We start from the raw sequence: 14,058 nt of genomic DNA on the forward strand, positions 1-14,058 counted from the left end.
AGCAGAGTCAGCAGCTGGAGCCTGGTGTCAAAACCAGGCCCTCTGGTGTGGGATGCAGGCATGTAAATGGTGCAGCGGAATGCCTGCCCTTCATGCTTAGTCTTAACTGAAGATTGCTAACTTACCCTCCTTGTACTTCCTCTCGCCAGCTGTCAGGTCCCTGGGGGTCTGCACAAGTGCCATGCACCCATCCTTTCTCCTTCCTGTCTTGGCTCAGGCCCCCACACTAGGCCTCTGGTCACCTCCTCCTCCGCATCTGTGTGCTGTTGGCCGCTTCCTGCCGTCCGTCTCCTGCCCACTCACTGCCTGTCTGCCTATTGGCTCTGCTCCAAGCTTTGTTGAAAATAGATGGCATTGGAGGCCGGCGCCGCGGCTCACTAGGCTAATCCTCCAACTGTGGCGCCGGCACACCGGGTTCTAGTCCCAGTCGGGGCGCCGGATTCTGTCCCAGTTGCCCCTCTTCCAGGCCAGCTCTCTGCTGTGGCCAGGGAGTGCAGTGGAGGATGGCCCAAGTGCTTGGACCCTGCACCCCATGGGAGACCAGGATAAGTACTTGGCTCCTGCCATCGGATCAGTGCGGTGCGCCGGCTGCAGCGCGCCGGCTGCGGCGGCCATTGGAGGGTGAACCAACGGCAAAGGAAGACCTTTCTCTCTGTCTCTCTCTCTCACTGTCCACTCTGCCTGTCCAAAAAAAAAAAAAAAAAATAGATGGCATTGGAAATACAAATTTTCACGTTTTAATTTACTCTACGGTCAGCATTAATGTAAAAAATACTTTGAACTATTTAAAAAGTTTTTGAATTACCAAGTGGATTATTTTGCCCTTTTCTCCTTTTTGGTCACCTCTCCGTCTTTTCTATGGAGGAAAATGTTACAGAGGGCACACTTTGAGGGTGTCGCTGCTTCCACAGGTTATCGTTAGTGGAGCAGAGAAGCCGGTGTGGCCAGCTGAGGTTATTAACAGTGGTCACGCAGGTGATCTGAGTATTTACCCAGGCCTGGGGCTGGCACCCTGGCTTCCTCAGCACGTGCAGCCAAGAGACCCAGGAGACACTGTCCAGGACACTTCCAGGGCTGGTGTGGGCGGGAGGCGGGGAGAAACCCCACGGCGGTGCATGGACCCTACTCCGGCACTGTCCTCACAGTCCCCTTCTTCTCCATGCTCTTACTGAGTGCTTTCACTGTAGGCTGTCTTGTCTGTTGGCTTGGCTTGTGGGTGTGGGGATGGGAGTACTGCTTGATTGTTTTTGAGCCTAAGGTTTGTTTCTGTAGCTGGGATGGACAGCACCCTGATGTGTCCGGAAGGGATAGGCTTAGACTCTCTCTGTCTGAAACAGGGCAGGCTAGGTGTGGATCCAGGAGACAGGGAGTGCAGTGTTAAACACATTTAACGTTTTGAAACAGTTACACTCTAATCCTTGAAGCTCTTCAGATGGCTGATCCATTCCAGGTTTCCCTTTCTTGTGACCTTTTCTGCTAGGAGAGTCCGTAGCTAGCAGCCGTCCCTACCCCCACCCCCACCCCCACCGCCAGTTGTCTGCACTTTGAAGTTCAAGGTTCTACAGAAGGGTCTGATCTGCTGCACTCTTTCCTGACTTTCCTCATTTAGGTCTAGAGAAGGGGTAACTTGTAAGATCTCTCCAGGGATAAAACAGCAAGTTTTTCCTCATTTTAGAAGCAGGTAAATTTCAAGTGACCAACACAATCCCCCATTTCTAAAAGTGTTGATTTAGTGAAGAGTTTCAGGTGGTGTTTAGTCTTCAACAGTTTGTCATAGTGTTTGGAAGCTGCAAAAAGGTGGAGTATTTTCAGACCTGTGAGCTTCCTACCATAGTGCACAAGACTAAATTGAAGAAACAGGGCCTGCCGCTGGTCCTTGCTTTGCTTTCAACAGCCAGCTGACCATGGGGGGCACTTGAGTCTGAGCCTCAGTTTTCCCTTTGTAATGGGGCGGTGGTGAGTACTTAACTCTCCTTCTTTATGAGTGATTGGGAGGAGACTGTTGCTCTAAGTAGAAGACCCTCAGAAGAGCCAAGTCACTCAGTAGTCTCTTCATTTATTTATTTGAGAGAAAGAGACAGAGCTTCCATCTGCTGGTTCACTCCTCAAAATGCATACAAACCTGGGGCTGGACCAGGGCCAAAGCCAGGAACCAGAAACCCATCCAGGTCTCCTGCATGGGTGGAGAGATCCAGCTACCTGTGTTGTCACATCCTGCTTCCCAGGATGCTTGTTAGTGGGAAGCTAGAATTGGGAATGGAGTCAGGACTCAGATGCAAGCACTCCAGTTCGGGATATGCATGTGCCAGATGGTCTTGACAACTAGGGCAGATGCCTGTCCTGAGGTGGTTATTTTCATTTGAAATAATACTCCCTGCCTTATGTCATGAGTTTCTCAGGGTTTCTGAGAAACTTGTAGGTGTATAGTATTTTTTTTAAGATTTATTTTATTTATTTGAAAGAGTTACAGAGAGAGGTAGAGACAGAGACAGAGGTCTTCCATCCACTGGTTCATTCCCCAGATGCTGCAATGGCCAGAGCTGTGCCCATCTGAAGCCAGGAGCCAGGAGCTTCCTCCAGGTCTTCCACATGGATGTAGGGGCCCAAGGACTTGGCCGTCTTGTACTGCTTTCCCAGGTCATAGCAGAGAGCTGGATGGGAGGAGGAGCAGCCAGGACTAGAACCGGTGCCCATATGTGATGCTGGCACCTCAGGCCAGAACTTTAATCCACTGTGCCACAGTGCTGGCCCCAAGTGTATAATATTTTAAATCATGAAACACAAGTGGACTTCAAAATGTTCATGGAAGATAGAACTAAGATATAAATCTACTTTGGTGCAAAAAGCTTGAAATCTGTGCAGATTAGAGGTCTTAAAATTGTTCATGGGAAGTGTGCATTGTGAGAAAGTACATGGGTTTCAAAATGACTTTGCACCAAATAAACTAATCCTTTAATTCCAGTTCTCCACGACATTTTTGTGGTAGCCATGCACTTAATTATTGGTGCTCTAGGCTATATACATACCTTCATGTACCAAAAATTAGCTTCATTACCAAAAATTAGCTGATTCTGGATAGTAATAATAATAATACATCTTACAATAGTAACCTTACATGGAATTACATCTTACTGTTCTGTGTAGTCACCATAAAGATTATATGTTTTTCTTTAAAATTTTAAAATAAGATTTATTTTATTAAGCCAGAGTTACAGAGAAAAGGGAGACACAGAGAAAGCTTTTCCATCCACTGGTTCATTCTCCCCCAAGTGACCACAACATCCGAGACTAAGCCAGGCCAAAACCAGGAGCTTCTTCTGGGTCTCCCATGTGGTAGCAGGGACCTAAACACTTCAGCTATCCTCCGCAGCTTTTCCCAGACCATTAGCAGGGAGCTGGATCAGAATTGGAGCAGCTGGAACACAAACCAGAGCCCATATGGGATGCCAGCATTGCAGATGGTGGCTCTACCAGCTATGCTGTGATGCTGGCCCTTATAATATTTTTTTAAATAGTTATTTATTTGAAAGGCAGAGTTAAGGGGGTGGGGGAGGGGGCAGAGAGAGAAAGAAAGAGAGAGAGAGAGAGGTCTTCCATCCATTGATTTGCTCCCCAGATGGCCGCAGTGGCCAGCTGGAGCTGCGCTGATCCAAAGCCAGGAGTCAGGAGCCTCTTCCGGGTCTTCTGCATGAGTGCATGGGCCCAAGGACTTGGGCCATCTTCTGCTGCTTTCCTAGGCCATGGCAGAGAGCTGAATCAGAAGAAGAGCAGTTGAGACTTAAACTGGGGCCCGTATAGGATGCCAGCACTGCAGGCTGCGGCTTTATCCACTATGCCACGGCACTGACTCCCCCCCCCCCCCCATAATTTTTTAACATAGAAGCAAGAAGATAAGATAATACATTTTTATGAGATGGGAAATGTGAAACTTGTTTCAAATATTTAATTAAGCCAAGAATTCAAGTTATCACGTCTCTCTAGTATATTTATGAGACAGCAGTATTTCATGTGCAGCAAGCCCCCAGGACTCCGTCAGGAGTTTGGCCTGTAGATAGTGGTTTTATAGGTTGCCTCCTTGGCCTGTGTGCCTCTGATTTTGAGAAGATTCTTAGGTTTTGTTAGGTTTGTTTTTGTATTTGCCCCCTCATCTATCAAATGAGATGGCTGCACAACCAGCAGCTCTCAGTGCTCTGTAGCAGATGTGATTTATGGCCGCAGTATTCTGAATTGAGCCTTCTGAAAACAGCCTGCATATTCACATCTGCCTCGGGAGTGCCACTTCTACACACAGATGAATGCAAGCACACATGCGCACACACATTCCCTGTCTCCCAGGAATCCCCTGTGCCAGAAATTCATCACCCTTTTTGTGTACATATGTAGGCTGCACTGTATGCCTCACCCTATTTTATTTTTTATCAGCTTTTCCTGTTAGTCACTGAACCCCAAGGGTCAGGCCCATAACTTGTCCTTTCCACAGTCCCAGACAGCCCTTCTTTCCCAAAAGTCTTTGCTGCCTGTTTCAGACCAGAGAGGCGCTCATGTCATGTTAGGACTGTTGTGGCACTTGGGTGCCTGGCATAGCTGCCAGCCTCCAGCTCAATATTGTCCAGTAGCGAGTGTGCAAAGAATGTTCTCTGGGCTACTTTGGTGATTACCTCCATCTGCTAAGTTTAGCTTTAAACAGACTGCATATCCCCCTGAGTTCTTTTCATTGACCTGAGGGCATAGAACAGGGAGCTCTCAGAGGCATGGAGGCTATGGGTTAGGATGCTTTTGGCTACAAGTAACTGAAAACCCAACTGAGAAATGCTAGAGCAGTATAGAAATGTCTCACCTTGCATAGAGAGGGTCCTGCAGTAGGGAGTTTCTGGTTAGGAACTCCGTGGTGCCCTCAGAAACTTTTGCCATGGAGCCAGCACTGTCATGTAACAGGTAAAGCCACTGCTTGCAGTGTCAGCATCCTATATGGGTGCCAATTCAAGTTCCTGCTGCTCTACTTCCAATCCAGCTCCCTGCTAATGAGCCTGGGAAAGCAGGAGAAGATGGCCCAAGTGCTTGGGCCCCTGCATCCACATGGGAGACCTGGAAAAATCTCCTGGGTCCTGGCTTAGGTCTGGCTCAACCCTGGTCGTTGTGGCTATCTGGAGAGTGAACTAGCAAATGGGAGATTTCTCTCTCTCTCTCTCTCCCTCACCTTCTCCCTCTTCCTCTCTGTAACTCTGACTTCTAAAATAAATTCACAAATCTTTAAAAAAAGAGTTTTTCCTTGTCTACCCCGGCATTCGTTCTCTGCAGTTGTCCCCAGGGCACACTGCAGGTACAGGCAGCCACTCACATTCAGGCCTGGCCTGGTAGGAGAGGCTGGTTCTTCCCCAGCTCCTCTGCTGTCTGAGACTTGTCTTGTTGAAAAGTTCAGACAGAGCCAGAAGAGATGAGGATGATCACGTGCCTCCCTTGTGCCACCACCCGGCTCCTGCCAAGGCCAGGTTCATCTGTTTTCCTTCCCTGCCCTGTTACTTGGAAGCAAAATTTAGATGATTTTGAAGCAAGCATCATTTCCTTTCCTTCTTAAATGCTCTAAAAGATAAGGACTTTTATTCTTCTTAAAAAACAGCACTCGTACCCCTGTCACCTGTTGCCCAAGAGTGAGCAATTCAGAGTCTCAGGTCCCTAGCCAGTGCACACGAGTCCCTGTGAATCTCTTGCAGGCAGCAAGCATTGTCCAGAGGCTTTCCCGTGGACCACGTCCTGCCATGTGCTCCAGAGTTAATGTCCATGGCCCTGTCGCTGAGAAAGATGAGGGCTGTGTGCTGGATGTTCTGAGAGCCTGTGCTTGGTGACAAGGAAGACAGGGCAGTGGCCATAGCAAGGGTGGCTGGTGTCTAAAACGCCACACACAGTCTGGGACAATAGGTGCAGGTCCTGCCTGGAAGCTGTAGGTCTTGTCTCACAGCTTCTCAGTTGGCCGCAAGGCAGGTGGAAGATTGCATTGCCAAGGTCCCTGCTGACTGCTGTCTGACTTGCTCAGGGGTGGAGTGCACAGCTTCACAGCCTAATGCATCTTCAGGTGTCCGAGGACTGGTACCTACTGGGTGCCTGTGCTGGCCTGGTGTCTCCACTGCAGCCTAGGGATGGGGGCGGGGAGTGCAGGTACAGCCTACGGCACCTGCTGTCTGTGGGAACTGCTGTTGCAGCTTTGCTGGTTTCCCAGAAGGACTGGGTGCATTTGGATTCTCATCAGCTTACTAACTGCCTTCCCATCCTCAAGCCCAAGCTCGAGGCCTTCTCTTGAGTTTCTTGCTTTGCAGGAAGTCCTTATGTTGATTTTGCTATTGGGGTGCAGTCTGATGCCATGAGAAGAGCAGGTCCTGCACTCAGAGGCAGCCGCTGTTAGCCTCTGTACCCACCAGCTGTGGGCCTCGGGCAGGGGCTGACCCAGCCAGCCCCAGGCCCTCTGCTGTGCTAGCAGACAGCAGCCCTGCAAGGGAGTTAGGAGTGACATGGCATGCTCTGGAGATGTCGGCTTCTGCTGAGTATTTGTGTGAAGCCTGGCAGGTAGTGTGCTTCCTGTGTGCGGCCCTTTTGTAGCTGCAATGGCCTGAAATTTGGGGGTTCCTGTCTGTGGTGGTCCTGAGGAGTTACAGATGGAGGCAGTGTGAGGACAGTGTGATCATGTGGAGAGCAAGTACAGCATCTCTTCCATCTCAGCTGAGTTGCATTTGTGTAAATTTCCCATCTCACCTGGAGTACTTTGTGCTTCCAAAGAAACTCTTCATCTGTGCTGGTGTCTCTTCAGTGAAGGTGGCTTGGAAAGCTCCAGATGCTGTCTGATCCTGTAGCTCTCTAAGCTCAAGGAAAGGCTGTTCTAAAGGCTATGGCTGTTGGTTTAAAAGATGTAGGTAATATCAGTCCTTTAGCACTGCAAACTGTTGGCCTGAAGGCTGGAGGGTGTTTGTGTGCAGGTATCTGTGCAGTGTTTAAGAGTTTGGGTGGGAGGTATGAAAGCTGTGGCTGTCCTCCTTCATGGGGTGGCCTCCACATTGCCAGTGCCATGTGTCATCCTACGCCCAGCCAGCTCTGCACTTGCCTTGAATGCCTGGCCCGTGCAGCGTTTCCATTCATGTTTATCTAGTGGGCACTCAGATCTTTGTTGAATGAATCCATTATTCCTCTTAGCTCTCATAGCCACCCCCAACTACACACGAGGAAATTGAGACTGGAAGGGTTCCAGGGCTCCTGAATGGCCAAGAAGGCCCCTGGGTCTACTTCTTTGACTCTGAAGCTAGAGAGATTTTTCTGTTAACGTTCTAAAGTGCTTATGGCTCAGCCGTTTCGAGTGGCTGCCTGGATATCACTTGCTCTTTAAGATCACCTCGTGGCCGGCGCCGCGGCTCAATGGGCTAATCCTCCACCCGCGGTGCCGGCACACCGGGTTCTAGTCCCGGTCGCCCCTCTTCCAGTCCAGCTCTCTGCTGTGGCCCGGGAGTGCAGTGGAGGATGGCCCAAGTCCTTGGGCCCTGAACCCTCATGGGAGACCAGAAGCACCTGTCTCCTGGCTTCAGATCAGCGCGGTGCGCCGGCTTGCAGCGCACCAGCTGCAGCGGCCATTGGAGGGTGAACCAACGGTAAAGGAAGATCTTTCTCTCTGTCTCTGTCTCTCTCTCTCTCTCTCTCTCTCTCTCTCTCACTGTCCACTCTGCCTGTAAAAAAAAGAAGAAAAAAAAAGATCACCTCGTGATTGCTGTGAGCAGATGCTAGCACTAGACAGGAGGCAGAAGGGAGGCACTTTGGACTGATGTTCAAGACCAAGCAGCGTTGCAGGCTTCTGTGACGTATGCATGTTTCAATGTAGAAATGTCCCTACCACGACACTCTGTTAGCTCCAGCTGCCATAACAAAATGCATGGACTGGGTGGCTTAAATGACAGTTATTTTCTTGCTATTCTGGAGCCTGGGGGTGAGGCGAGGGCGCCAGCATGGCCAGGTTCCAATGAGGGCCTTTTCCTGGCTTGCAGACGCTGCCTTCCTGCTGTGTGCTCACAGGGCCTCTGCCTGTGAGCCGCAGTTCCCTGGTGTCTGAAAGGGACACTGATCCTTTCATTTCAGGCCCCACCATTGTGATCTCATTTAACCTTAATTGCTTCCTTAATAGGGCTTGTTTCCAAAAATAGTAACATTGGGAGTTAGGGCTAGAGAGTTTTAATTTGGAGGGGAGGACGATTTCAGCCTATAATAGCATCACAGTGCAAGTGACAAGGGATAGGACCTAGGACTTGTCTTTTTCCACCAGAAGGAGGACACGTAACACTGTTAAATCAAAGGGCAGTCTGTAGTATTCTGAACTATAAGCTTTTGCTTGTAACCCTGCCTCTTTCTCCTTTGCTTCCTTCTTCATTACTTTGATTTCATTGTTTGAGATCAGATTTAGAATGTTTCTCCCCTATCTTTGCCTGATGAATGAGGTATATCCCCCACCCCCATACCACCTGGCCTTCGTACCATTCTATGTTAACTGTGTTTTCCTCCTGCTTGTTTGTAAAAGTTTAAATCTCCAGGAAAGCCATCAGTATAGTGAACACCCATATTTGCCAGCTAATATTTGTCACATTTGTGATGTATCTGTCTATATCTCTGTCTGTGCATGGGTTAATACACAGGTACATACTTTATTCTGAACTGTTTTTAAGTCACAAGCAGATGTAGTATTTTTACCACTAGGTCTTTAGTGTGTGTCATTTAATAACAAGGACATTTTCTTACCTGACCACAGACCAGTTTATATCTCTAAAGCCCCAGGCTGTATTTCGTGCCACTCTCAGGGTTCATGTCTGCCTCTGGCCAATCCGGCTTGCTCGCTATCCCTGCAGTTGTGCCTGCAGCCCTGCTTTCCCGCCTTTGCCTGGGCCGTCCGTTGTGTGGCCCAGTCCGTGGGTCCTGGGAAATCCTGTCCTTGCAAGCATGTTCCAAGCTGTTGCTTCCTCCTCCATACAGCATTTCTCAGTCCTTTAGACTGTGTGAGCACTTCATGTTCCTGAATAACGTTTATTGTGTTGCTTATGTATTCAGTGTGAAATTTATGGACTTTTCCTTCATCTCCTTTTTAAGACGAGCTACTTGGTTATGGGGCTTTTGTATAGCTTGTATTACCCATTTTTGTTGCTCATTAAGTGTGTGATTGACTTGAATCCAGAGGGTTTTCTATGACACTTCATTTTTAGTGATTGATTTATTAGTAGTGTTGTTTTCTATTTCAGAAAGGTGGTCTGGGAATTTAGGTTTCCTGACATCTTCAAGAATGGAAACCTCTAAGGCACGTGGACTTTAACGTGTCCATAGCAGCGGGGTCCTGCATGTTTACTATTGCAGAACATAAAGCATCACACGTGGTTTTCCCAGTCGGGCCTGTGTGAGAGGTTGTGTCCACAGTGGCACTGGTGATTTGGCTGTAAAGCGGGGTGGTGTGTGGCCTGGTGTGTCCCAGCAGGAAGTGCTGGCACTGACACAGAGCAGCTGTAAGATCTCTTCTTTTACATCTAGGTTCGAGATGCAGCCATAAACAGCTTAGTGGAAATTTACAGACATGTAGGAGAACGTGTGAGGGCAGATCTCAGTAAAAAAGGATTGCCACAATCCCGGTGAGTTCAGACTTTTTTCCTTTTTTCTGCTCTTTGCCCCCTACTCTTTTTCAGTTAACATCTTGGTTTGCACTACATTTTTTGCTGTGATAATTTTATTCAAAGAATATGTGTTTTGTGGGTTGGTGGCTGGTGTGATCATGTCCAGATCATGTGTCAGGGGTCCTCTCCTGTTGCACTTCCTCAGGAGTAAGACTTTCTTAGCCGGATACCTGGCCAGGTCCCATGGCACATGCTGATCTTAGAAGCACATTTCAGAGCGATTGATGTGAAAAAATTCAGCTCTCTTCTGGTTTCTCTATCTGGTGTGCACACAGCACTTAGTATGGTGTGTGCTTAGTATATATTTGTTGGAATAAATTATGATGCTATTCCAGAATGCATCTGAATAGAAATACACACATGACCAATAATTCTGGGAAACGTTTCTGGAATGTTAGTTTCTGTTCAGTCATGTTCTCAACATGGAGAAGTGGGTGCAAGGGGGTCAATGTCTCGTCAGACCCCAGGTGAGTCCACAGATGGCTGTTTATTGTAGTTACAGTTTTAAAGATATGTAACAGTTGGATATCTGTAATTTCTTTTTTTAAAAGATTTATTCATTTTGGGGGCCAGCGCTATGGCACAATGAGTTAAAGCCCTGGCCTGAAGCTCCGGCATCCTATATGGGTACCAGTTCTAGTCCCGGCTGCTCTTCCATTCCAGCTGTCTGCCTGGGAAAGCAGTAGAAGATGGCCCAAGTCTTTGGGCCCCTGCACTCATGTGGGAGGCCCAGAAGAAGCTCCTGGCTCCTGACTTCATATCAGCTCAGTGGCTGACTTCATATCAGCATTGTGGCCATTTGGGGAGTGAACCAGCGGATGGAAGACCTCTCCCTCTCTCTGTCTCTACCTCGCTCTCTAACTCAAATAAATAAAAATAAATCTTTAAAAAAAGATTTATTCATTTCAAAGGCAATGTTATATATAGAGAGGGAGAGATAGAGAAAGAGAGAGAAACAGGTATTTTCCATCCACCAGTTCACTCCCCAAATAGCAACAGCCAAGTCTGGGTGAGGCTGAAGCCAGGAGCCAAAAATTCCATCCTGGCCACGTGGACTTGGGCCATATTCTGCTGCTTTCCCAGGGATATTTGCAGGGAGCTAAATCGAAACTGGAGCAGCCATATCTTGAACAGTGCTCATATGGAATACCAGCATGTCGGTGGTGGCTTAACCTGCCGTGCTACAACGCCAGCCCCAATGGTGGATATCTATAATCACTTGTGGTGGCGAAGCTTAACATCACACGAATTCTAAACCTTTTCTCTGCCCCATTCATTTAAGAGAGCAAAGAATGTGAAGATCCTGGCCATTTAGAAGTGTGGTACACTCTGAGAGAAGCTTGTCTGAGCTTGTTAGTGAGGTCCAGAGATGTGAGGTGACTGTGGAGAGATCAACACAGCTAGTGGGAGGCAGAGCCAAGATTAAAGCCTTGTTCTGCTGACTCAGCTTTTAATTTTTCTCCACCTTGTTTCACAGAGAAGACTTTGTAGAATAGTAGGCATCTGGGAATAGGATAGAAGACTGAAATATGCAGAAGTAGTTTGTCTTGACATCCATCAGGTGGGTATGATGGACTGGGCCCCAGACCCTAAAGTCAGGTTCCTGATGAAGGGGCCTTGTGCCTCTTTGTTGTCGAGAGTCGTATCTGACCTCAGTGTTGCACTCATCACAGCCCCTGGCTGTGTACGAGATGATCAAATCGGAATAAAACAACTTATTTTATTTATTACAAAAGATAATCTGTGAGAGTCATTATCTTATTCTTGTGTTTTATGAACCTCAGCCTCTGCTCTTTGAATATAATGGTGAGAACACTTAGGAGAAAAGAGCTTAAAGACAATACTCAGCAATCTCATTAAGAAAATTAGAGGGCACAGATGAGTAGAGTGGGCAGGAGCTGGAGGGAGAGGGCTGCTAGGTGGTGGAGTCAGCATCGTTTCTGGGAAACAGACCTGGAACAGTGACTTAGCTATTCCAGGGCTGGACTCACCCCATGCCATGTAGCTCGTGGTAGCTCCACACTGTGGACCCACCACCTTGCAGAGTACCCATATTCCACAGTAGTTTTCCTATGAACCTCTAGAACTAGCAGATCAGAAGGAAATGACAAAGTCAAACAGTTCTAGAGAGGTGAGTGCGGGAAAGAGCTTATGTGGCAGGCCTGAGGTTGCTGTCTTTGGAAGGGCTGCTTACAAGCCTGGCTCCTGGCATGTAGGAACAACGGACAGTCCCATTCCTGAAGAATAGGGTAAGAGAGTGGATCTTTGTGCCCAAACTCTGCAAACAATGTGGTATATGCCACACACCTGGAACTTGGGGAAGGAGGAAGGTGTCTGTGTGACCAGTCCTAGTAAGAAACTTGTCACCAAGTTTCTGAGGAGCTTTCCTGGTAGATGACAACATGCCCACTCATGTTGCTAGGTGAACCAAGCTTGTCCTGTGTGACTCCACCTGAGAGACTCTGGAATTTCTGCCTGCTCCTCTAGACTTCACTCCAGGCATTTTCTACTGCTTGTCCTGGGCATCCCTTTACTGTAACAAATTACAGCTGTGAGTGTGACTGTGCTGAATCCAGTGAGTCCAAGACAGCTGGGAGATGGTCCCTGGGGTAGTATGGGGACCCTAATACTGAATGATTTAGGTGGGGCCCAGAAGCATTGTTACCAGGGCTGGGATTGAAGCCACCTTTTCCAGCTTCCTGTGTTTCTCTTCTGTTCTTTCCAGGATACCCTCTTATTAATAATTGTTCTTTTTCAATATTATGTATTTATTTGAAAGGTAGCATGAGAGAGAAGGAGAGAGAGAGAGAGAGCACTGTTCTGTCTGCTGGTTTATTTCCAGATGCTTGCAATGGTCAGGGCTGGGCCAGGGCAAAACCAGGAGCCAGGAGCTTCGTCCCGGTCTCCCATGTAGGTGCAGGGGCCTAAGTACCTGGACCATCTTCTGCTGCTTATCCAGGTGCCTTAGCAGAGAGCTGGATTGGAAATGGAGCAGCCAGGACTCACACCGGCACTCATATGGGATGTCTGCGCTGCAGGTGGCAGCTTTACCCACTACACCACAGCACTGGCTCCTCATTTTTTAATTTTAAAAAAGACCCTACAGAGGAGCTGTGGCCTCTGAATAGGAATGAAGCTTTATGCTATCTTGGGTTACCTAAATTCCTTGCTGAATATTCTGGACCAAAGTGAAGAGTGTGGTCTTGGGGATGGACCACATCCTTCACAGCCATTGTTCTGATAGATACTGTGCATAGGCTGTTCTTTAAAAACCTTGAGCCACAATTTCACATTTCTTTGTGTTTGTCACAAGGTAATTGTCTAAAATCTCGAACTCTGAGGGCTAGGGGCTCAGCTTGCCTGTTTCATTTTGCTGAGAATGTGCCCAAGTGGAATAGGGCTTTTGAAATGTCTATTGTTTGGGAAATTCAGCACCTGCTATAATTTGGCTGTATTTGGCTGACTGGATATTGTGAATATTCTAGACTTCTCCTCTTATATCATTACACATTGTTTTGGTTGTTATTTTGAAAGTATTGTGGATTTTTCAGCTTAGCACAGTTCCATCAGACTAATAAAATACAGTTTGCTTAATGCTTTTCAAGACTTGGGTTTAGTCTTAGAGTACAAATGTTAAATTTGTTCATGAGTGAGTGCTGTGTTTGAGAAAATAAGATTAGTTATATCCTTAGAAATGCATGATGAAAAAGAATGCCTTACTATCAGCTACATAACTTAAATGACAAGAATAGTAATCTCATTTGAGCAGCAGTTTCCCTTGCCCATTTCACAACTGGGAAAAAGAGTCTTGGATATTAAGTTGTCAAAAATTTAAATCTAGCCGGCGCCGTGGCTCAATAGGCTAATCCTCCACCTTGCGGCGCCGGCACACCGGGTTCTAGTCCCGGTTGGGGCGCCGGATTCTGTCCCGGTTGCCCCTCTTCCAGGCCAGCTCTCTGCTATGGCCAGGGAGTGCAGTGGAGGATGGCCCAGGTGCTTGGGCCCTGCACCCCATGGGAGACCAGGAAAAGCACCTGGCTCCTGGCTCCTGCCAGGATCAGCGCGGTGCGCCGGCTGCAGCGGCGGCCATTGGAGGGTGAACCAGCGGCAAAAGGAAGACCTTTCTCTCTGTCTCTCTCTCTCACTGTCCACTCTGCCTGTCAAAAAAAAAAAAAAAAAAATTTAAATCTTATCATTTGGTGGCTAAAATTATACTGAGCCGGATGATAAGGTGCATTCAACAAAATCTTCATGTAGGGGGTCTCTGTACCCACATGGAGTATCAGGATAGTTGAGTTATGAACTTGAGCCACTAGAATATTTGACCATTTTATATTGTTTTACATGTATTATTTTCACTATCCATACACATGATGTA

The 14,058-nt window shown here is 47.7% G+C and overlaps 1 protein-coding gene across 50 annotated transcripts in view; it reads left to right on the forward strand.

The window, feature by feature from the left end:
• Positions 1 to 14,058, forward strand: part of CLASP1 (cytoplasmic linker associated protein 1) — a 293,720-nt gene that overhangs the window by 107,626 nt on the left and 172,036 nt on the right. For 49 of the 50 annotated variants that reach the window (XM_070071085.2, XM_089329376.1, XM_070071086.2 and 46 more), the window contains exon 7: positions 9,541 to 9,638. The exons of the other annotated variant lie outside the window; for it this stretch is intronic. In XM_070071085.2, the coding sequence (XP_069927186.1) occupies positions 9,541 to 9,638 (98 nt within the window). The remainder of the gene's footprint in view (positions 1 to 9,540; positions 9,639 to 14,058) is intronic. 50 annotated transcript variants of the gene reach the window in all.

Source organism: Oryctolagus cuniculus, chromosome 3, assembly GCF_051225735.1.
Source record: "Oryctolagus cuniculus isolate XC-2025 breed Fujian yellow rabbit chromosome 3, ASM5122573v1, whole genome shotgun sequence".
Classification (NCBI taxonomy): domain Eukaryota; kingdom Metazoa; phylum Chordata; class Mammalia; order Lagomorpha; family Leporidae; genus Oryctolagus; species Oryctolagus cuniculus.